This window comes from Anarrhichthys ocellatus, unplaced genomic scaffold, assembly GCF_004355925.1.
Source record: "Anarrhichthys ocellatus isolate YVR2014 unplaced genomic scaffold, GSC_Weel_1.0 scaffold52, whole genome shotgun sequence".
Taxonomy (NCBI): Eukaryota; Metazoa; Chordata; class Actinopteri; order Perciformes; family Anarhichadidae; genus Anarrhichthys; species Anarrhichthys ocellatus.
The window spans coordinates 898,090-921,866 of NW_022280082.1; the positions used below are offsets into that span (position 1 = coordinate 898,090).

The 23,777-nt window shown below is 41.9% G+C and overlaps 2 protein-coding genes and 1 non-coding gene across 8 annotated transcripts in view; 2 read left to right on the forward strand and 1 right to left on the reverse strand.

Annotated features, from left to right (window-relative positions):
- Nucleotides 1-1,288: 1,288 nt before the first annotated feature.
- On the reverse strand, nucleotides 1,289-19,026 carry LOC116395990 (adenylate cyclase type 8). The gene is made up of 22 exons (XM_031870285.1): nucleotides 18,764-19,026; nucleotides 14,945-15,260; nucleotides 13,397-13,608; nucleotides 11,323-12,066; nucleotides 10,678-10,827; nucleotides 10,436-10,566; nucleotides 10,203-10,314; nucleotides 9,973-10,100; nucleotides 9,678-9,836; nucleotides 8,499-8,736; nucleotides 8,249-8,419; nucleotides 8,062-8,162; nucleotides 7,406-7,607; nucleotides 6,888-6,980; nucleotides 6,502-6,662; nucleotides 5,780-5,861; nucleotides 5,472-5,630; nucleotides 5,032-5,178; nucleotides 4,636-4,728; nucleotides 4,390-4,504; nucleotides 4,070-4,272; nucleotides 1,289-3,380 (listed from the first exon to the last, which is right to left on the reverse strand). The coding sequence occupies exons 3-22, from the start codon at nucleotides 13,574-13,576 to the stop codon at nucleotides 3,165-3,167; spliced, it is 3,585 nt and encodes a 1,194-aa protein (XP_031726145.1). The 5' UTR covers nucleotides 13,577-13,608; nucleotides 14,945-15,260; nucleotides 18,764-19,026; the 3' UTR covers nucleotides 1,289-3,164.
- On the forward strand, nucleotides 1,549-1,643 carry LOC116396087 (U2 spliceosomal RNA). The gene has a single exon (XR_004213574.1). It is a non-coding gene; the product is annotated as a U2 spliceosomal RNA (small nuclear RNA).
- Nucleotides 18,213-23,777, forward strand: part of efr3bb (EFR3 homolog Bb (S. cerevisiae)) — a 33,930-nt gene continuing 28,365 nt past the window's right edge. The window contains exons 1-2 of one of the 6 annotated variants that reach the window (XM_031870290.1): nucleotides 18,213-18,396; nucleotides 18,869-19,007. In XM_031870290.1, coding sequence (XP_031726150.1) covers nucleotides 19,001-19,007 — 7 coding nt within the window. In that variant the 5' untranslated portion in view covers nucleotides 18,213-18,396; nucleotides 18,869-19,000. The other 5 variants (XM_031870287.1, XM_031870291.1, XM_031870288.1 and 2 more) reach the window with 5 other exon arrangements.

Here is a 23,777-nt window from a genome sequence, read left to right on the forward strand (position 1 = left end):
ACGCTTCAATCGAAAACCTCAATAGAAGCTTCAAATGTAAACAACAACAACATTCGGTCCATCCCTAATGACAGTAAACAACTTATATTACACACTAATAAATAAACAACTCAAACTTAATAACTTTACTCACTAATGCAAATGATCATTTTACATTAAAGTAAAAACAGATGAAGAAAGAATGGGAAGAAGAATGTCACAGGGAGAAATTATTAAACAATATTATAATATTAAAGATGGGAAAATAATAAAAACATATGAAAGTCTTGCCTGACACGACGATGATGCTCAGAAGAAGTTTGTCCATCCTCGTCTCTTCTCTGATCCTCTCTGTCAGTCGATGCCTGATGTGCAGCTCATGCAAACTTCTGGGATGATTATTGATCCAGTGGCGGGCTGTGCATTTTATACCAAGGCCTTCACTGTCGTCCTGCAGCTGAAATACCACCTTATAACCACATGATGGCGCCACAGATATCAGTTTCTAAGGCTGTAACTATGTACGTATTAAATGTACGTACTGAAAGTTACGAGACTTGCAATACGTTTGAATAGTACTAGAGCATCTGGAAAATGCAGAAGCTTAAATTCAGGAGATTATGTTTTCTGCCCTCATGGAGGACAATGGTTCTCAGCTGGTCTGGCTGTAGGACCCACCATCACTCCTTAATGACAAGTCATGGCCCAAAGAGATTGTCTTATGATTTTACTTTCACAACTTGAGCATTGTACGTACTGCTCTGCAGTTTCTTTCCTCGTCTCAGCCCCCTGTGTCATGGTGCATCTCACTCAGTCAGAATGCCCATATTTGATTGGCTGAGCTGCATCACGTGTTGTGATTCACTTGAGCAGTTTGACCGATAAACTAATAGTTTAATGTAGATCATATCAGACTGTCACATTTAAAATCTTAACCTGCAAGGTAACTAACTTCTTGTAGACGTCAGATTAATGTAGTTAAGTAGAAGTACAAAGCAGTATAAAATGGAAACATGGAAATTGGACACAGGGTTTATTACTTCTTCCTAAGCATCACATATACTTTAATATAAGCAAATTACAACATATATGTTTTAATCTTTGCAACTGCCACGTGCATTACTTGTGTTTTTTGTATTTAAATAAATGTCAACTGCAGTTTTATGTCCAGACACTGTTGGAGCTTCATTCGTTATATTATATATATATATATTATATAATATATTATCCGAACCAGAGAACCCTGTCATGATCAGTCTTTTATATTTCAATATTAAATACAAATAAATCAGTTGTATGCATTGTAATTATTGTTATAACTGGGTTTCTCATTATTTTAATTCTTATTGGCTTTTAAGGCACGATGCAGGAAGCGTCGACTAACCACATTTGTTCCATTTGCTTCTTTAAATAAAAATTCTTTGTAGTACTTCTGTGATATTTTCCTCAACTGTCGTGTTTAACTCTCATTTCTCCGACTGTCCCGAAAACTGTTTCTTCAACTTTCAGACCGCTCACATAGAGGAGCTGTGCAAAGAAGCAGGTTTTCAAAACTGTCAGTCTAAACACCTCACTTCACGGCCTTTTGGCTAAGATCAAGTGGAGTATCTGTTCTTATCTTAAAAAACGTATTATATCTTATTAATCTCACAATGTCACCATTTTGGTGCTGCACATTACATTCCCAGAATGCCAAACTTTTAGAAACCACAGCTTTATTTTAAATTCCCAGCCAAGTCTGTTTTTGGGTAAACATTTTGATCATGGATAAATCTAAATATTAATGAATACTTCCTGAGTTTCTCTGTTTTTTAAAAAGGTGTTCATATACCAACTTACTTGAAGAATTCCCCAGGAAGTCCCACGGATGAGCTTGTCATCCATCACTTACGACATTAAATATACATGATAATTTGCAGTGGATAAGCAGATAAGTGAAGAGGAGTGACATGGGAGGTGGTTTTGGCATTAAAGTTGGTTCAACACTGACCTCTTTGTGGAGTTTCACTGGCACGTTACAGAAACGTGGCAGTGAAACTTCACGTTAGAAATACATCTCGAGTCAAGTAACGGAAGTGAGAGTAATAGTGTACTGAGGCAAAACTGAATCCCCTTGTCCTATGTCATTAACTAAAGTCTCAGAAATCCAGAGCGACACTGACATTGACATGCAAGCTGACAAGAAATACCTCTACAGTGAGGTGCACACGGATCAAACATATTTACAGCACGATATGAAAGCAAACAGCAATCGATCCATAAAACATATCTTTGAAAATCTTGGCTAACATTATCTTAATAAATGTGTCAACTCACAATACAAAACATAGTGAACATTGTGAGAATGGTGCATGATGATACAGTAAAAAAAAAAACACTAGTCAGCACTATAGGCCAGTAGAAAGTCTATGAGAGGTTGAGCTGGCTGTTTTGAGGTATTTTGGCTTAGAGGTCTGAAGTGTGATTCCAGCAAAAAAATATAGACACGTTGGCCGTCTTTAGTTTTGTACAAAATGAACCTAACATGCTTTACACCGTTTATAAGGTGAAGATATGGCAATAAAAAACAGAAAGCAGTGCCCTTAAGATGCTTATTCGAAGCCAGTGGGACAGTTAGGTCCCTTCTAAGCAAGAGAAATTTGTCCATTTATTAGTTCCCCTATTCGTCCCTTAAAGGGGATCTACAGCCATTCTCAAAATTCATACATGTTGTTCCTTTGGTCAAAGAAATATGAGTAAATATGAAAAACTCTCCCAAATCAAGTGCTAAAACTCCAATGTGTGATGTCTTCAAGTACAAAGTCTGGAGCTGTAAGTTCGAGACTTCTCTGGTTTTTAGCTATGAGAGAGAGAGAGAGAGTAGCTCATGTTCACAAATACTGATTTAACTTATAGGCCATGGAAATAACATATTGGAATTCTAAATTTAGGTAGTGTTCCCCAAAACATTTATTTTATAGATGACAGGAAAGCAGAGGAGGACACAGTCATCGAGTAAACAGGAACAAAGGCTCTGGTAGGATTTGGATCCTAGCAGTCGCACCCTTTTCTCCAGTTTGTGCAGCTAATTTAGTTATGGCAAGGCAAAGTAAGAAACACACGCAACAAAAACTGTAAACCAGTAGAAGCAATATGGCTGGGCCGTGTCCTCCTTCACCTGCAGCCATCTGACCTTAAAAGTCCCCTCAGCATTTAAGTCTAGAGGGAGACAGACCAAACGCCCCATTGGTCTCTCTAATCTTTTCCTTGTGTCTGGCCTGGACGAGACCAAACACCACCTCTGCAAGCGTCATGCGTCCTCCCGTCCGCACCCCCAGGCGACCATCCGTCCCAAAATTGGCCCTCTTGCTGCGCGTGGTGCCGATGAAGTAGGTGCGGACTTTCCCCTGACACTCGCTGACCTGCAACGACAGCAGCGGTCACTAAGTGTGGTAAGCCTTTTCTCAATGAGCCTTAAGGTTTCTTACTATCAATGCTTGTTCACAAATATGGTTAAGATGCATTAATATCTACACATTTCATGCACTTCCTTCCTGATCAGTGATGCAACTCATTTATCTCTGTTGTTTCTTTTCACCAGTAGATGTCCCCTTTGTCCAAGCCTGAGAGTCTGACCATTAGCTGCACTATTAACTGTTTCACTGACGCCTCAATGCAACCCTGGTCTAGTACAAAATGGCATTCCCACACAACTAAACTGCACGTTTCAAGGAAAATGCTTTTCCTCCTGAATCACGGTCGCAGTTTTAAACAGTTTTAAACAGTTTTAAACACGTGGTTAACATTGCAAATTGAAACAAATCAAAAGACAAAAGGCAACTCAACTACTTGGTTAGTTTTAGTAAGAAGTATCATGGTTTGGCTTCAAATGATTACTCAATCGAAACAAAACAAAACAAAAACGCAACTAAAGTACTTGGTTCACATGGGACATAAACAGCAGTCTCCTGGGTGAAAACCCTGTTTCTTTTGACCCCTCACTAAAAATGATCGAGCCTGAACTAAACTTTGTGGCTATCCAGTAAAATCAGTTCCACTGTATTTTGAACGGTGCTGTTGCCACCCAAATAAATGGCCACTAGCCACTCACCCCCTTGACAAAGATTTCTCCACGCAGCTCCAGGACAAAACCCCATTGTGCCAGGATCCTGCGCGTGGCCTCAGGTACCTGGATACGTCCGCTCACACCTGTGCTGTCCATGCGGCTGGCCAGGTTCACCGTCGACCCCCAGATGTCATACTGCGGCTTGGTGGCACCGATCACCCCTGCGACCACCGGCCCGTGGGCAATGCCTGTTTTCAGTGCAACAATAATGAATACGTATTAAACCTATGACATCAGAAACTGTCGCGGAGAGCTGTTTAAATCGACCTTTCATTGTTTATGTGTGAAGGAGGTAAGCCACTTACCAACACGCAACAGGAAGTTGTTGGCAGATAGGCTGTTAATCTCTTTCAAGGTCTCTTGCATTGCCAGTGCAAACAAAACCAGCTCGCTCAGGTGATTCCATTCATGCATGGATGCCTGAGAGAGAGACAGATGGGTAGTTAGACATGAGAGAGAGAGAGAGAGAAAGAGGTGGGATATTGAAGATATCAAAAGCATGTGCAGAGGATGGAAGTAAATAGCAGAATGTGTGCGAGAAGACGTCCCACCTGTCTCTCGGGAGCTAAGCCCGAGGCTGCCATGTAGCAGCTCCCAATGGTCTTGATCTTCTCCACATAGTCGAAGTACGACTCCTCCAACAACTTGTGGAATATGTAGAGATAAAGACATCAAATCACACATCAATCTCATATATACAGTAGAGTTATGCAATGGTGCATTCATATACAAATATATAAACATATATGAAAGATGATTTATAATGGAGGTTTTTATTGCTCTTGTTTTCAATGCCTGGATATAAATTGTTTATGCTAAAATTAGCCTTTACCCTTCAAAAGCAATATTATACTTTGAGTATTTCACTTTTCAAATTCTTATATAATGTATGGAGTCAAAAACATATTCTGAATCCACTGTACTTTCATTTTAAGTCCCATTTTCACCTCATCAAAGCAAGCAATGATCTCATTCAGAAGTCGGAGGCAGTCCACTCCTTCATGTTTGATCTCTTTCTGCTCAAAGTACTCGTTGAATCCAGCGACGGAGGCAAACATCACACCAACTTCATTGTACGACTGGGCGTAAAGCTCCTGAAAAGAAAATGGTGTCATGCACTTGCCTTTTAAACATTTCATCCTTGACATTTGGGAAATAACACTTAAAAAGTCCATTAAAACAACTCCCCTTCGATATAATATGTTTATATAAAAACTAAAATATTTCACCTACACCTTCTTCCTCATGATGCTAGCTCTGCTTTAAACAATGTTAAAACCACACAACATAAAATGTCCTCGTCTGATAAAGGCAAGAATCATTTGAGAAAAAAAACACGTAAAGGAAGAGGCTGACACAGTCAGAGGTGAGGTCATGTTTTCTGCACCTCATCATTCTTGCTGCGGTCCAGAAAATGACGCGCCACATGCACCGGCAGGATGTTGTGTAATAGACACTCGTTGTGTTCCCGCAATTCCCTCATGTCCTCCACTTCCTGTTGGGCCTGTAGACGCCACAGGAAGTCCAGTCTGGCAGTGGCCTCCCACTGGGAAGTAAAAGATGGATAAAACTATCAGAGGTCACCTGCCTGTTTCCTACATACTCCTTTATCTATCAGTTCAAGTAAACGAAAAATAAGAGGAGCAAACTAAACTGAACAGCAATATGCTCAACACAGTGAAACTTCAACGGTACCTGCCGCCCATTGTAGAAGACGGCAACAATAAACATGGCCATGAGAAGGATGGAGATTCCTTTGATCCTGACATAGTGAGATCTGAGCAGAAATGAATGAAGAGAGGTGGAATATAAAGATTTAAATTATGTTAAACAAACATGACTAAAGATATGTTCGAATAGTACAGTAGAAGTAAATAAGAGTATATGTATATGTACATGTAATATAACTACATTTACTCAAGTACAGTACTTACTGTACATACTTGAGTATGCTACTTAATACTTCTACTCCATAGAGGGAAATATTATGCTTGTTACTTCACTACATTTATTTGACACTTATATGATGGAGTACTATACTACTAATCTACCCAGTAATATACAAAGTATGTAAATTTGCACCACATTGATGAACTACAACATAAAAAGAATAATATTATATTATATAATAACATAAATGTTATTTAAGTAACATTTTGAATTCAGGACCTCTATGGAATATTTTGAGACCATTATATTTCCACTTTACTGTTTTTTTACTGTCTAAGTACTTCTCCACCGCTGTGTACAAGTGTATATATAGAATATATAAAGTCAACTACCAACACACTCCAAATAGCAACAGCCCAATGAAATACTGAAACTTTTTGTAAAGAGGCAAAAATAATTATAAACATCAAACTCAATGTAGAAAAAAAAGCCCAGTTTGAGCCGGCCGGTGTGTATTTCACACCAACCTGTGCGGTGTATCATGGCGTGTGAGTGTGAGGAAGGCCAGGTGGATGAGGTAGGAGTAGACGGCCATCGCCAGCAGCAACACCGCCAGCTTCAGCAGAGAGTTCAGACGCAGGAACACGGCACAAGTCACCATGGCAATTACGCCGCTCAATATAAAGACCTGCGGAGACAGAGGCGGTGAAGAAGTGGTTAAAGACACAGAAGAAGAAAGTATTTGGATGACTTCACCTTCTTGAAGTAAAAAAAAAAAGGGCATTGGGTGAGAAACCTCAAGTAGAAAATGTGATAATAATGTTTTATTTAATACGAGACCAAATGTTTGTGTTGACAGATATTGTTGTAATTATTTTCTAAAGGAAGACATTTGAACTGCTGCTGTCTTTACCTCGGGGTAAGTGCAGATGGTGAGTGGACGTGAGGCTGTGTTGGTTCTGTCCATTACATCAGCCTCCCCTGTGTCTGCGAGAATGCACCATATCTGGACACGGGCACACAGCACAAAATAGTCACATAAAACAAAAGACTGAAAGAAGGAGTCCTATAACGCAACGGAAACATATTGATCATTCTGACATATTAAAGATTTGAGGAGGTTTTTTTGTATTTTATACTTGGATTTCAATGCCAATAAGTGCCTGGAAGCATCGTTTGCTTGTCATCTTGGGCACATTTCACATGTCAGCAGGGAGGCGAATCTTTCTCCTTTATGAATATACATCTAAGATGGGGATCATGCAAACAGCAGGAGACTTTCCCTAAGGTTCACTTGCAAGGTTCAGCTTTATGTGGAAATCTCTCCACCTCCTCTAAAGAGCAGGCCCAAAACCGTACAGACGTATCAAAAGGAAAGTTGTAGCAGGGGAAATGTTTGTAAGTCTGGCCCTGTGTTGTTGAGACTCTCACCATGTCAGTAGAGACCAAGCCAAAGTTGATGACGATGGCAGTAAGGGTGAGGATGTTGCGGGCACTGTTGTTTTCATGGATCCAGCAGCATAACTGCTGCAGAGGTGAAGGAGTGCACCTGAACTCTTCCGCCAGGGCCAACAACAGCAGCAGCATGTAGATGAGCAGGAAGACTGAAAACTGGAGGACGGCCGGGAACAGCCTGCAGAGGGAGAGGAAGAGAGGAATGTAAGGGGAAGAGGAAGGAAGTGTGTAAAGTAGAGAAAAAGTCAATCCACTGTAGAATTAAGAAACAAGAGGAAGCGTGTGACATATATACCAGAAAAATGTGAATTTCATTTTCGATACTACCTCCAGATAACACAAAAGTAAACATTTTTAAATCCTGCAAATAAAGGCTTTGAAATCAAACAAACTTTCATGAAAGCTGAAATATTCAGTCAAAAAAAGTTACAAGTTGATATTGCTCATTGTCCACATATACAGATTCTTTAGGATTCTTCTAACTTTCGGCAATGTGAAAATATAGTTGACCATATTACTTTTATAAAAACTTTACAGAGGTTAGCGTTTAATAAAAGGGCATTCAAATCTGAAAAAACAAACAAAGTGCTAACAATGTGAGCTTCTACTGGACAACGTTGGTGTCTCCCCACCTGGGCGCAGGAATGAGGGCCTGGACGGCCATGAGAAAGAGGAGCATGATGAAGGAGCAGACCAGGTTGGAGTTGAACATTTCATCCCTCATCTGGGAGAACTGGTAAAACCAAAAGCATCATTTACATTCCAGCATTCATTTATTTCCTCCGACCAAACATCGCCTGAACCAGCGCCTTTTCCTACCTTTTCCTCGATGTGCGGGTCTTTGAACACCAGGGTCAGAGGAGTGATGTGCTCTCTGTGCATGCGCTCACTGCTTTGAACCTCGATAGCGTGTTTGATGCGTTTGTTGATCTCCTTGGAGGTGGACTGGCATATGTTGGGCAGTGAGCCGTTGGTAAAGGCGGCCAGGATCTGCAGGAAAAGAATACGGTGGTGTGAGATTAATCAGGTACGTAGTGCCAACGATAAAAAGCTGTTTACAAACACCTACACTGTTCATGTCAATGGCGTTTTTTTCAAAGTGCAGCTGCGGGTTCCAGGTTCGATTGGTTTTCTGGACTTTGGGGGGCTCAGCACGACCAACATCTTTCTTTTCCTTCTGAGGGACGATGAGGAAAGTGTCGATGTTGTGTTTGAGCAGGAACTCGTTCCTGTCACGGCCATGACCAGCTTCTGTCTTGTAGGTGCCTTCTAGACTGTCCAGAGTGGCCCTTGAGATGTGGATGCGTCTGGATGAGAGAAGGTAGTAGCAGAGAAAAGTATCGGTAATGTATAAACAATTGCTTGCCAATCATAGTAATAAAAAGATATTTGACTTTGAATAGTTTCATTCAGAATAAATATGCTTTTTACACGAGGAAGCCATAGACTTGATAAGCCTGCAGTCTGTCTAGTATCAAGTTTTATACACTTTGCTGTGTTTACAATGTTTCTTGAAAAGAAAAAGTGATTTGGATCCCTGTTGAAAACTGGGACAAGAGGCTAAATGCACACACTTACCATATGTTTTTTATTAATAGAAGTTCTGAAACTTTAATTTAATTCTAGGTAATTTTATAAAGTTATAGTTTTTCACAACACCACGCCATTGACATGGCAAAAAACTCGGAGATAGATGAACAGCGGGATCTAAGTGGCTTAAAGCTACTACTAAGGAACTTTAATGTTGTGTTGATTTTATTGGTCCCAGTGGACAAAAGTGTTTCTGAGAGCCAGAGTCCCTTTAGAAAACCTCAAATTTTACTGAAGCAGGGTCTGAAAGTCTATTCCGCGCAGTACTGGTTCTGCTGGTGTTGGCTTTTAGCGGGGACTGGCGGAGCAGTGAGGCAAAGCAATGAAGCGAAGCTCTGCTCTCCCCTTCCCGCCGGAGCGCCGACTGCAGGTTGAAAGCAGCATAAAGCTGGATCTGGGTCTGTCCACGGTGGGTTAGTTAGTTGCTGAATCTGACCCGGTGGCATTAATGACAAGCATTAAGAATAACTATATAGAAATCGTCTCGCTGATGGTCTCGTTTGGTTATGTAGGTCATTTAGAGGCATCTGTATTAAATAGTTTTATGACCACTTTAAAGTTCCTCACATTAACTTTTACAGAGATAAACATGTGGTAATCCAGGAAGAGATCAAATGTGTACTTTGGCTGAACTCGGGCACTAGCAGAGACCACTCACCCTGGTATGCCTCCGGCTTCCAGCATGTTGGCAATGCCCACGTCCCAGGACCAGACGTCAAACTGCCATTTCTGCAGGCCCAGCACCCCACACAGGACAGAACCCGAGTGGATCCCAATCCTCATGTCCATGTCAAAGTTCAGCTGCTTCCGCACGTACCTTTTGTTGGTGGGGAGTAAAGCGACACCTTATTATTATTATTATTGCTATTTTTCTTTCTGCACATAAACATAGAGTAGTCATGTATAGTGAAATAAAATCAACCCCTCAAGAACTCCAGCGAGTTAAGACTGACCGTATGGTGCTGATCATGTCCAGGCCCAACTCAACACAATGACGGGCATGGGCCCGCTGTGGCTCAGGGACCCCTGACACACAGTAGTAACAGTCTCCCAGTATCTTTATCCGCAGGCAGTGGTGCTCCTGTGATGATAAAGAGTCAAAACACCCGGGAAAAGAGATAATACGGTATCGATAGAATAAAAAATAGATGTTATATCAAAAAAGAAGAGCTCGAATTCTCACATCTGCCAGTCGGTCAAAGCGTCCAAAGAGCTCGTTGAGGGTCCGGACCAGATCCTGGGCCGACAGGTTCATGGACAACAAGGTGAAGCCTTTGATATCTGCAAAAAGAATGCTGCAAAGACGAGAGAAACAGAAAAGAAGTGGAACGCTAACAACATACACATTTAAATTGAAATAGAGGAGCCTGTTGAAGTGTTTGGTGCCATCCATGAGAAACATATGTGTGTGTGTACCTCACGTCTTTGTACTGGTGGATGTAGATCTTGTGAAACTCCTGAGGGTTGACTTCATCTTCCAAAGAGCTCATGTCACCGATCATCTCCAACGCAACAAAACGAGGCAGGATCGACAGCACCAGGCGCTCCTGTGTGTAAAATACTCTATTTGACGGTGTGTGGTTTAACATATTGAGCATGTCCCTGTCTTCATATTCCTCGAAGTCCAACCCATAGCACGACGGTAACAGTCAGTGTACCTGTCTCTGGTTTTCTTGCTCGAGTTTGAGGTGACCCTCAATGCACCGCCGCGTCTCCAGGAACACTTGTCTCTGGGCGTGGTCTGTCAGGTAGTGGATGAACAAGCCGGCTGTGTTCATTCCTAGGTACAGCAGGCCTTTGGCAAACACCTGCATCCGAGAGAGATTTTGCATTCATGGAATTAATTTTAACCCAATGCATGTGGGCTGAGAAGAGGATAATAACTAATAAATTGGGTCTTCTTCTTTTAATTAACTTCAGTAAGTTCATTACATGGATAAAGCTTGTATGCTGGTGCACTCAAGAGTTTTCCACTTTGAAATATGGAAATGTTTGAGAATTGGGTGCATAGACAGACATTACATTATCAGCTTTATACGGTGCAGGTACTTCTAGTTTATTAGGGTCTGGAACATAAAACTGGGCAGGGTATACAGTAAATAAATATGACTTAGCTCAGACGTTAAAGTATAGTATGCTTAAACAGTAAAGTTATCAATAAACGAATGCCATTAATAAATAAATAATAAATAATAATAATTATTGGTTTGATAATGATAAATCAATGACAATTTCAGACATTACACTTTGTAATATTTTCCTGGGGATATTTGAGACTTGTTAAGTTCAGTTGACTTTCTCACCTTTCTCAAAAGCGCGGTATCATTGTAGTAGCGCAGTATCTCCACCAGCAGGTGCAGTACTGAGGTGAGGGAGCCGGCGCACATGGCCCACAGCAGAGGTAATGGCAGCAGTGTGTATGTCGCGAACAATGTGAACAAGACATACCACGTTGGGTCCTTCTCCAGTCCATACACCAGTCCTCCCAGCACCTGCGTGGTCTGCGACAACCAGCAAGTGAGGCCGGCGTAGTGAAGCCAACGCGGGGACATGGAGTCTTTGCAGGTTAACACCACGATGCTCAGCGCTACAGCTAGCACCATGAAAACGCCCGTCAGGCAGCCTCGCAGAGTGTCTGTGACCGCCTCAGGGACCATTGCAAGGTACATAATCAATATGTGTAACTTGGCCATGGCATCGATTACATTAGTAATGGCTAGAGAGTTGCGTCTTTGGCAGGAGTAGTGTTGCTGGTAGAGTTTCTCCAATTCGCGAGACTTAAAGGTGTGCCTCAGGCTGGGTATGTAGACTCCACGAATAGTGTGGCCCCAGTGCACGAAGAAGTCGGCATCGCTGCTGTATTCATTAAAATAAGCCCTGACACTGTTGCATGTGCTGGTGGAGCCTCGGGGCTGGGAAGGGTCCACTTTCAATGAGGAGGAGCGGCGCTTTGTGACCCCTCGGGAGGCCTTGTTGCGGATTTGTCTGTTGATCTCCTCCATGTAGGTATCCGTCACAAAGATTTTACTTGCTGGCTCCAAACCCACCTGTCAAACACCACAGAAAATCAGGTGTGTTGGCTTTAACATCTGCCACTTTTACCATTACCAATCTTTTTCCCAAACCTCAAACCATTCCTTAGTGATATTGAGGTAGGTCCAGAAATAGCTTTATGGTGGAAAGCAAACAAACTACGGTCATTTAGAAAGTAGGAGTCTTTTTGTATCCATGTTGTTTACAGTTCTTAATAATCATCACTGGACTGTGTTTTTGGAACATTCATTATTTCACTTAGTGGTACCCATGTAGATAAATTAGTTTATTTGTTTAGATCTTGTGACATATTCATCTATCTGCCTGATTTCGGCCCCGATGTCAACACACCTGAAGGAACTGAATTAAATTTGTAGTTCCCAACCCTATATTACATATTTAAATTGTATCAAAATTATATTTGAAATTTTTGAAAACCGCTACAGATGTAATTCCATTCACCTCCGTTGTATTAGAGTGATGGCAGACATCTCAAAACACTGGAAAGATACCTTAAAAACCAACTGAGAAAGTAGTTTTATTTGGGGGAACTGGCCCTTTAAAGTATTTGTTCAGGTTGATTATTTGAATTTAACATTTCATTACAGCGTGGATGGTCTGGACTCATTCTGGAGTCGAGACATTGTCAGACACAGACGTCAAACATGAGTTTTAGATTAGTTAAATTTTCTTTGGTTTGTGTAAAATGAGGCAGTGGTTCAGAGGATACCACATCTGGTCACACATTACTCTTAATCTCATAGGGAATATGTACAAAACAATAGAAAATAAAACAGTACAAACTAGAAAAGTGCACTAGAGTGCAGTTATCCGCCAGATGTGTCTGCAATGACCGCTGATGTATTGTGTGATTGAATTAACACAACCAGTGCTGTAAAGCGGCGTCAAACAGATTTCAGGCAAACTCAAAAACAAGCAGCAATATACAAGCAACGGGTTTGAACTCATCTTATAACACACTTCATTCTTTCATGTGAAACACAAAGGTACAGCAGTGTGTGCACCAGTAGTTCCATTAGCTGTTAGCCGAACTCACCTTGCAGAACAATAACGGGTTGAGAGTGGTGAGTGAGGTGAAAAAGGCGTTCAGAGAATGCGGGAGTCAAGAGGTCATACAACAACAAGAGGTCCTATCGTGCGGTCATAACTGGGCACTCGAAATGTGCTGCAGCAGAATGCGAGATCATTCACGGATGCACAGACTCACACAGTCACACACACAATCAATTACATAACCTCTCCCCAGGCTTACACCTGGCGACGATAATTCCAGTTCCAACTGGATGCAACAATTCTACTGATGACTGTGGGACAGAAAATCACCTTAACACTGAGCTCCTGCTGGATAATGATGTGTTTGACAGCGTTCTGCCAGAGCCTCTTTTTCCGCCGCAGCCCAGGGGACAGGGTCGGGGTCAGGCAGGACGGCTCACGCAGCTCCATGGGGGAGACCTGTGTCGTCTCAGAGAAGGTCACCATTGTGATGAGCTTAGCTGACCTCATCTGCTGGTCTCAGATCAGAAGGAGACCGCAGCCTGGAGCAGGAACAGTGTCATCGTTGGGGGGGAACAAGGAAAAGATGGTGACGAGATGTCAAACTTTTTCTCACACTATCGACGTACTCATTCTTAAAAGGGACACTCCACAAATGTTTTACATTAAGTTCAGTAAACTAGTAATGTTTAGTTCTACTCAGCATGTGAAAACATCGGCGTAACGTCTTCCGTGGCTCTGGAGAAGCTTTGTCAAGAAGATAACCTTGATGATGTCACAACAATGTCATCAGGGTTGTCTAAGCTTGGGCTTGGAGACCACACATTTGTAACAGGAAGCTTTACAAACTGGAGGTGTGAAGGTTGAAGGATGTGGGTGTTTACCGAGCGGATGGAGTTGAGGTTTCTAATGAATGATGCTTTCGAGTTGCATTATGGGAAATGTGGGATCCAGGGTTTTTGGAGCTTGACTCGAAGTGAGGATATCTTGACCTCAGCTGATTTTGATCATTTTATAAATTTTTACGATTTTTGAAACAGATTTTCGACAAAAAAAACCCATCAACATATGCTAAATTGAGCAAAAAAAAAAAATCATAATTTGAACCATGAAAATCTTTACTATTTTGTCATAAATAAAGCAATTGATTTTACAGCCTTTGCGGCTCCTGATATGATCTACCACTTGGGTTACACAGGACGTGTGTCCAATGAATGTGCCAACAGCTTCTAAAAAGAACCATATCAAATCTTCATTAGTGTTTCAACCCTTCTTAAAATGATGATGATGATGTGGACAGAACTGGTTATGCTGCACACATTCAGCATGTTGGAGCTCCACGTGCTGGCACAGTGTGTGCCAGAAGAAAGGCAGCTTCCCAACAAATTACCTGGTGGCTTTAGATTAGATTTAGAACTGAGCTGGTTAATGCACAGAGTTTAACTTCTCCGCTGTCCCACCCACTCACAGTCCACTGTCAGCAGTCTGACCGTCAAAGACGGGATATAATAAAACACTTCATATTAGAAGAGCTGCGTTTAAATCAAGGCTGTCACTACGGCAGCTAAAAGTATTCACCTTGTGAGTGACTGCTGTAATATGGCAGCATTTATGGACGAGTTTCTCTGCTGTGAAAGGATCATGTGTTACTCTAATATTAATATACAGACTTACTGACTTAGTTATTACATTTTAACACGTGTTTAGGCCCCCTGTTTGATAAAGTATACACCTGTTGTGTAGAAGCAGGATTTCTTGCACTATTTCACCTACTTCCCTGGTGCATGAACAAGGGGAAGAGTCTGAAGAGGACAAAACTCCAGTAACACTTGTAGTATAAAGAAGAATTTCACTGTCAGGCTTGTGGCCACAACTGACCTGTATTGTTTTACATATTGTGTATCCACTCCTCATGTCTAGCATTTGCCATAGGATATATTCGTCCATCCCGTCATAATCCACTTGTGCTGGATCCATTGCAGAGGAATTGTATGCAGATCTGAATATTAAGGCATAATCCATGAAAGTGAAAATGAAACTTGAGACAGTTCCCACTGTGATGAAGTGTCCAAAACGGATGCAGAGAAGGGTGGGGGTGGGGGGTGGGGCAAATATCCAGCCAAGATGTGTGGAGACCTTCTGGCCGGATTGCTGGTCACCACCAGGACTGTTTTGAAACGGCCACGAAGCAGAGCTGCAGGAGTGAGGAGTGCAAAGAGGATTAGTAAGTCAGCAGCCACTCTTACTGGACTGCAAAGCTGAGATCATTGGCACCTAGACAACGGCATGAAAAATGCAATTTGGCTAACTCAACCGTTTCTTTTAAGAGCAGAGTTGACATTTAAATGAAACAGCATTACGATCAGTGCTTCTTAATATGCTCTCTCTTTCACTTTGCATTTTTCTTTTTCATGGACTCTACTCTCATTCTGATGTCATCATTGAAATTGTCTCCTGATTGCCTTCGTGCACTTGGTTATGTCAGTATGCTAAAGTGCAATTAGAGCCATAAGGTGAGCAGCTAAAAACATTACCTAAAGGCTTATAAACCCAGGCAGACTTCGCTGAATCACCTCCCACCTGGTAACAGCACCCTGAGGTGATTCAACAGCAAATGGACGCTAATGAAACGGCCTTTACTAAACTAGTTTCAGGTGCCTCGTTGTGACCAACATTTTAAAAGGAGAAAATATTTTGATTCCTTGCAGAAGAAAATAAATTTTGTGTATGTTTTATTGTGTTTCATTCAATTGTGAGCTATATTGTTCAGGATATTATTAAAAAAACACAAGTGTCACTGTAACACTCTCCAAATATTCTCTGAAATATGTTATTTATAAAAACACTATAGATGGTTGATTGAATATTTTGAGTAAATATATTGAGTAATTCTGAAAAACATTAATATACTCTGCTGCTCAGTATCTTCTGTTTTACGTTTGTCCTTTTTATACCAGGCTGGTTAATGTTAATGCACAGCAAGGACTAATCTGTAACCAATGCACAAATGTTCCGATCATTTTCGTGGCATTGTTAGATATTTGCAGTATTGTATGGTATTAGCATTTTGTGGTTGATTCCCTGAGTCGTTAGAGCATCCTGAGGTTGTTTTTCACAAGTTAGAAGGATTATTCTATTCAGATTCACCTGTTACAGTTAAGTATTTACCTGCTAATCGTATTCTCTTGTTTGCTGTTTGAACATGACACCATTGATGAAGAGGAGCATTGGCTGATCATCAGCAGGTCTGTGCTCCCTGTGGTTGTAAGCTGGTTAAAGTTTTTCAGACTGGCTTTGCTAATTTTGGCCAGGCCCCTAAGGCTGATCTAATGAGTTGCCATCTGTCAAAACGTGATTGTGTAGCTCAGACCTTTCTTGCTGATTACTGTCGATCTAAAAATAGCCACCAGGTCTAAGGCAATTAGTTCTACGGTGCTATGGCTGCTAACACATCAGCATAATCTCTCTTAACTTTGGCAAGCATGAAGTAAAGAAAGCACCTTTGAATATGTTTAATAAGATGCCACTGTTACTAGAAACAATGAGCTCATTCTGACATAGCATAGCCTTTGTGGTAATGATGAGACATTTAAGTTAATGCTCACGAGTGTCTGTTAACTGCACAAATCTGTCGTTTCATTTAGTGACTCTATTTGGAGTGCCTGTGAACTTGTGTCCACCCGAGGGAGGAGTTAGGATGAATTAATCCACTCAGGGCAAAACCCCAGAAGCTAGTTAGTATTAAGGCCTAACTGCTTTGGCTGTCCACTAATCAGCTGATTCTCACATGCGTTCAAGTGAGACCAGCAACAGAACTGACTCTTTAGTCTATACGTGCTTGCCAACACAGTGTTGATGTTGTTGTATCACGAACTTGTATGTGTGCCGTTGGACTACAGTTGGACAGTGAATGCATGCCAGCTTTTGTTGGCAGTTTCCCTAAGCTCTTGAAAGTGAAGACATGTACAGGTCAGTAGGGTCAAAGTGAAACAACAATGCTGACCAGAGCAGGGATTGATCCAAAACACTTTCATATTAACAATTGATTTGGCATTTCCCACCTCACAAAACCTTCAATGTGTTGTGTCAAAAGGATTTGCAAATCAACAAATAAACATGAATGATATGAGACGATGGCTACAAGCAGCCTCCCGCACTAAAGTGGTGGTATGGTGATAGTAAGGAGCACTAGCGGGAATAAAGGATTCTTTTCAACGTGTAAAGCTTGCTTCAATGTTTTGTCAGAGACCTTGGCTGCAAGCTTTTATGAGGTTCACATTTTCTACACAGTTCTGCAAATTATTTTCTACTCTTGCACTAAAATACAAAAAGCATATCCTATAATGACACCAAACCCTTAGTTTTGAGCTGTAGCTTAGCCATCATTAGCTCAACAAGTAAAAATACTTCGGTCTTAGGTCATGTCATTTGCAATGAAACTGGTTTATGCACATTAATAACTTCAGGAAACTGCCAACTATTTTGCTCATAACAATCTCTTATTAGATTCTCCTGACTCACTACTGTCACCAACTGGTAGAAAAAAATACTTTCAAAAGCAGGATGTCCCATTCACAGATAGAGGCTCCAGGCTATATTTTTCAATAAATCTATTACAGCCTGATAGTCAGAATGAATTGCTTTTTTGAATTAGTAATCATTTATTTTCCTTCATTCTTCCATCACTTAACATGTCTGGATGGCTTAACTCTGCAACAGGTCTGCATAAATTAGGATATATGATGTGGGAGTGCACACATAAAAGGGAATTGCACACTCTAAATAGGTCAGAATAATCATTCACTGAACAATACAAAAGCATGTTGTCCTTGTACACAAAATAAAGGGAAGCTTTACTCTGAAATGACAATGTCTAACCATGTGGTGATTTGATTCCTCTGAAAGCAATGTATGTCAGCTATAATGAGGAGAGCAACATTAGAGAGCAACATTAGGCTATCATATTTTTTTTTAAATCACAATACACTCATTATTCTGGAATGTTATAGCATTTATTTGACCAGACATCTGATAGAGTATTTGTGTGATATGCTGTTCAATATGTATCCAGTAAAAAAAAAACCAAAGGGTTATAAATAAAGATACGGTAGTGGGCGCCTAGACTGCACGTATTCAAACATGACACTAGTGACTGGTGGTGGGATGTTACCTATTTAGAGCTAACGTTAGCCAGTCACATCTGTCAGCTGGAGGAACAGTAACGCTGTGACTAAATCTATGCTGTCCTGGGCTGAACTTTAGTCAAGGTGGCTGATGTTAACTGTCTGCATGCCACACATGTTAAGGATTTTAATTCTGTTCACTTCATGGTAAGTAATCAGTGCTGACACCAATCAACGTTGGCAGCCAGGGGGATTCTCGTTGAGCAAGTCAGTCAGCTAGCTAACGTTAGCATACTTTGCTACTAGCATAGCGGAATAGCTATGGCTCTGAATAATGAGTTAATGTTCTTGTATATTGATAGGCGTGAATGTATGTCTAAACCTACTCGGAATCAAGGGAAAGTAAAGAGTAACCTAAGCTATCACGGGAGCACAAATTAACGTGGGATGAAAACCTTTAAAAGCTAGCATTGCTAACGTTAGCGTTCATTTTATTTACATGCAACTGTCATGATTTGGGATGTCTGTCCCGGTGTATTATAAGATGTTAACTATCGTGCATTAAATTACTTACTTGGCACGGGTCAGGTTAAACGTTAACGACCGGTACTTCCCGTGTTTTGATGACAACAACATGCATGAGTGCATCGGCTAATTTTTGGAATACAAACTTGCACAGGCCAAAGACAATCCAGCCGTTTTCCTGATTTTTGGACCGCCGCTGGAGACTCTTATTCGGGGCTGAAGTGCCACCCATCTTCTGCCTCTGTGATTCTGGAAGAACATCGCCGCCTTGTGACAAGCATCCAGCATGACAGGTGGGCAACCCCGAACTATTAAAACCCCTGTACTCTGTCTGAAGGCATCATGTACGGCCCTCCAAAACTTTAATATGGACAGTGCAGAAGAAGTGGGCTGCTGAGGACATTACAGCTAGTTTGAGCTGCTTCACCAAATCCACAATAGATAATGTACTGATCGTGGAAGCTTTGTATCAGTGTCCCAGGTGTGTGGTGTGTGGTGTGTGTGTGTGTGTGTGTGTGATGCGTGTGAATTTGCACAGAAATCTCTCACCAGACATTTTGCCTTTGTTGGTATCTCTGCTGATGGCTACATTCCTTGAACCTCAAGCCCACTGACTGAATGGCTGTTCCACAGTGCCCCTCTCTCTCCCAGCCTCTCTCCACCCTCCTCTCCCTGTGTCTCCCTGCCTCTCTTTGGGTGGATAGTGAGGTCCATTGTGTTAGTGAGATGTTTATTAATGAGAGAGGTGCACACAGAGAGCAGAGCTGCTGTTGAAGGACTAATCGCTAATCTCTTTGTTAATACGGTCAATCTGCCTATGTACTGACATCAATTACTAAGAAGCCTCGAGACAGGGACATGCAAGTTGGTGTTCAGAAAGGACTCAAAGGGATTTGGGAGTTTGTTCCAGTGTGAAACTTTAAAAAGAATTTGGAGATGACTTTTCTGTTTAGGCTTGACTAAGGGAGTGTATGTTTTGCGTGTGCATGTGTCTCAATGTTTATTGCAGCCAAAGAGTTGTGGATGCATGTGAGTTGGTCAACTTTGCATTTAGCTTATCTATCAAGGAATTGCGAATTTGACGGCGGTGAGTTTTTTGGAGTATTGGTTGGCTTACTTTTCAAACTTTTTTTTGTTAAATTATAGCCGTAGAATTAAGGATTTTCAGCGTGTTGCTTATAGTTTTGCATGTTTGTTTTTGGCTTTGGTTAGGAGTTTTTCTGATCCTGTAAAAGGAGTAGTGTCTGTGTGTGTTGGTGGGCTGTTGCGTGTCTGTTTGCCTGCCATGCCCTTGCCTGCGCCCGATGTCCCGGCCTCTCAGAGGCTGGCACTGGATTGTCGTACCCTACTGGACCATCGCGTTGGCAAGGGTAAGTGACACAACAACACCTCCTCTGTTCTCCCTCTGGCTCCTTCTCTATTTCTGAACGGATCATTATTTCACAGAAAAGTTGCTTTCTTCCTCATGGTTCCATGATGTTATGCAAAAATATGTCGAGCCGCAAAAAGGAAAGTAGCGATTGGGTTTGACTTGCTGTCTTGTAAAAATTGATTTCGCATATTTCATAGTTTGTAGAGGGTACTTGAATAGGCCAACAGAAGAAACACTGGCTGTGATTGATACTTGGCACAGGTTGCTGTAAAAGAGTGATTTTTAAGGAAATTTTCAGTCTGGGTCTTAATGTTTACTGATTGATAAAATCTTAAATGCTCTCCGTTGGGTAAGAGATGCTTAGTGATCCACTGGGAATATTGCTGATCAGCAACCGGAATATCTGGCATGCGAGAACGAAGCAACACAAAGCTTGATTGAAAAGGATTAGGATTAATATTCAAGCAATGCAATATCTTACAAGATCCTTGTAAAAACAGGAAATTCACATACAGTGTAGAGATGAATAAACCTGCTCTAAGCAGCGGATGATGGTATCATACAGTAAGAGGATGCAGACTAATGACGAACCGCTCAACTGAGAGCAATTCGCCACCATCTTTAATTCAATTAAGCAATCCTGATGTGGTCCTCTGTCCGGGTCCTGTGACAGCGGAGAACTTTTGGTGATTGCAAAAACCCAGCTTTATGAGGGAACTTCACTTTCTCACACCATACGAGCCAGTTCTATCTTAGATTGTTTCCAAATCATCTTTTTAAATGACGAGTCTTAAAAAAAATTCATGCAATGTTTTCTATAAACTGATGTCTGGAATAATGGAAAAAAGGTGAATGAAAAAAAGCTAAGTCGGCATAGATTTTATTTCAAGCTCTCATCCATGCAATTACAATGACGCTGCAGTATCATCGGGTTTGTGTTAGTAGTAGTGGATGATATTTAACAGTTTTACATGAAAAATAAGCAGTAAACGCGGTTATATAATCACTCAGACATTTTGGTATTCGGCTAGACAATGGAAGGAAACGTGACAGAAAGTTGCATCAGCAGAGAAGGAAAAACTGAAAGTAAATAAAGCAGGAGGCATGATGATGAGGAGGGAAAAGAGTGACGCTGCCACAGCGTGGATAGAGGAGGAGAAGGAGACTGCGTGGGTGGCAGGTCTTCTCCCTGTCGATCCCTGTAGTGCATATTTCTGTCATATTCTCACCCCACCCGCCCCCATTTCTCCCGTTTCTTTCGCTGCGACTGAGAAAATGGTTAGAAGCGAGGTGGGTTTGTGTGCGTGCGTGTGCGCCAGCATGTGAAATCTGCCCCCCCCCTTCAGAAGGAGCGCTGTTGCAGAAGACAAACGGGAAAATCCAAGGTCATCACGGCACGCTTCTCTCTGACGTTGCCTTTCAGCCCCCTGCCTGCCTGCCTGCCTGCACGCACGGCGGGGAGAGTGTGTGTAATTCAGTGCATCGAGCCAGGCTCTGCACCAATCACGGTGCGCATTTTAGCTCCAAGCGCACACGTGCAGGCGTTTATACCAGAGTGAGCGGTCGGTGTGTGTGTGTGTGTGTGTTTTCAGTGCCTCTTGGCACAGTAGTGTCTCTGTATGACTGGAGCTGCATTGAGAAAACACAAGCGTCTGTAGTGAGGGACTCTCAACATCACGATCGATGTACGGTAAGAATTACAACCGCTCTTCTACTTTGTGTTTGTGAGCGTGTGTGTGTGTGTGTGTGTGTGTGTGTGTGTGTGTAATGTGAAGCAGCCAGCGTTAAGCCAGTTTTCCTACATTCTACAAACGCGTTTCCTCATAGCTGATGGACCGCAGATGTCACCACAGTGTAACGTCTCCTGAAGGCGCATTATGGGAACCTGGACTCTTGTGAAGATACCGCTCTATTAAATTAGGAGACGCCGCTTTTGAAGATGTTTATATTTGGTAATGAGACACTTAAATTTTTTTTACTCAAATAGCTTCCTTCTGTCATATTCGAGGTGGTAACGTTTTGTCTTGTAACACATTCAGCCAAATGTTGTAGTTATCTGTATGGTGGACTTTCAGACAGTCATGAGTGTATAGATTTCTTGTAAGCCTCTCGTTTTTTATGATTCTTCAATATTTTACGTAGCACATGTTAACTCCATGTTTGAAAACAGGAAACGTGCTGTTAAAGGGACGGTGGTACTTTTCTGTGAAACTTTGAGATCATGACGAAATCCCCCTTTTGGTGTTAGCGTTTGTTTACTGTCGCTCTGCTGTTACTGGGACATGTTGATAAACGGCTCATTGATTAGCACTAATTACAAATGTAGTCGGCTCTGCTTTGAGTTTGCGGACAATTGATGGAAAAGGAAAAAGGCTTTGGTTAGAAGGCTGATGAATACGGACACTGCGTACCAGAAGAACAAGCTGAGTTAGGCTTCGCTGTGCAGCGCGTTGGTGAGCTGCTGTATGGAAACGGTTCTCTGGGCTCGAGTCCCTCGTAGCCCGGTTTCACCGCCTGTTTGACCGTGATTCACAGTGTGTCTGATTGGGCTTGTGCCATGAGGATTTGTTGGCAGCCTGGTCTGTGCATCAGTATGTTGGTCGCATTATAACAGCCATGTTTGCTTCCACCCTCGGCAAAGTGTGTGCACAGTGTGCATGCGTGTCTATAGCCTGAAGATACATTCTGAGGTGTGTGTGTGTGTGTGTGTGTGTGTGTGTGTGGGTGTGTGGGTGGGTGGGTGGGTGGGGGGGTAGATTGATGTTGTGGTTATATACGCAACACATTTGAATACTTGTCCTTATCTGCATGCCCTAGTGACAAAAATGTCTTCCTCTTTGTCACGCTTTTTAACGCCATCAGCCTCTCCTCCACAGTACTCGCCTCCTCTCCTCAGCTGCTGTACAGCTCTCTCTCAAACTCATTGAGCAACAGCTAATGTGCATATTGGTTTGGCAGTTGAATCCGCAGGGCTCATTATCTAAATATGTTCGTAAGCTCTCCTCGCCTCTTGTCCTGTTCTCTCTGCGTATATAAGTCTGGTGTGTGCTTTGCATTTTACTGCTTGAATCTACAGTTTAAGGATGTTTTTTTTTTTTTTTTTTGCTGCTGTAAAAATGGAAGGATTGGGCCCCCCCCCCCCCCCCCCCCACACTCTTATGTAATAACACTCCTGAAGGGCAACATGCATTCTGACCATCATGAGAAGTGACAGATCCAAAGTGTGTTTGATATTCTCCTTGCAGTACTATATTTACTCTCTCTTGTCAGCCACGGGACTTTAGATACAACAGAGCTGCTTTGGGACAGCAGGTGCAGATACGATACTGCAAGATGCGCCGGGCTATTCGTCACTCACTTCCTTCTGTGTGTGTAGTTTGAATATTATATTCCTCGAGATAAATAAATTTTGTCCGAGATATTAATGAGCAAATGTGGTGTGCTATTGTCCACGGCCGATAGGTGCAGCAGTACTGCAATTATCACTTGAACGTGTTTGTGCGAGTGTGTGGAGGATATTTCTATTACTTTTTATAGTATCATGCACAAACATGTCTCACTTCCTCTCTCTATCTCTTGCTTACCCTAATGTGGAAATGTTAAGCTGACATCCTGGGGGAAATGGAGAGTGTAATCTGTTAATGTACCAGCCCGTTGTTACAGGGATAAATATAGCGTTGTGATTGGCTGG

Coding starts and splice junctions, on each gene's coding strand:
- LOC116395990 (XM_031870285.1), bottom strand. CDS start 13,576: ATGAGGTCAGCTAAGCTCATCACAATGGTGACCTTCTCTGAGACGACA. Junction 10,567..10,677: donor AGCAAGAAAACCAGAGACAG/GTACACTGACTG, acceptor TTTTACACACAG/GAGCGCCTGGTGCTGTCGAT. Junction 5,179..5,471: donor ACCGCAGCAAGAATGATGAG/GTGCAGAAAACA, acceptor TTTTCTTTTCAG/GAGCTTTACGCCCAGTCGTA.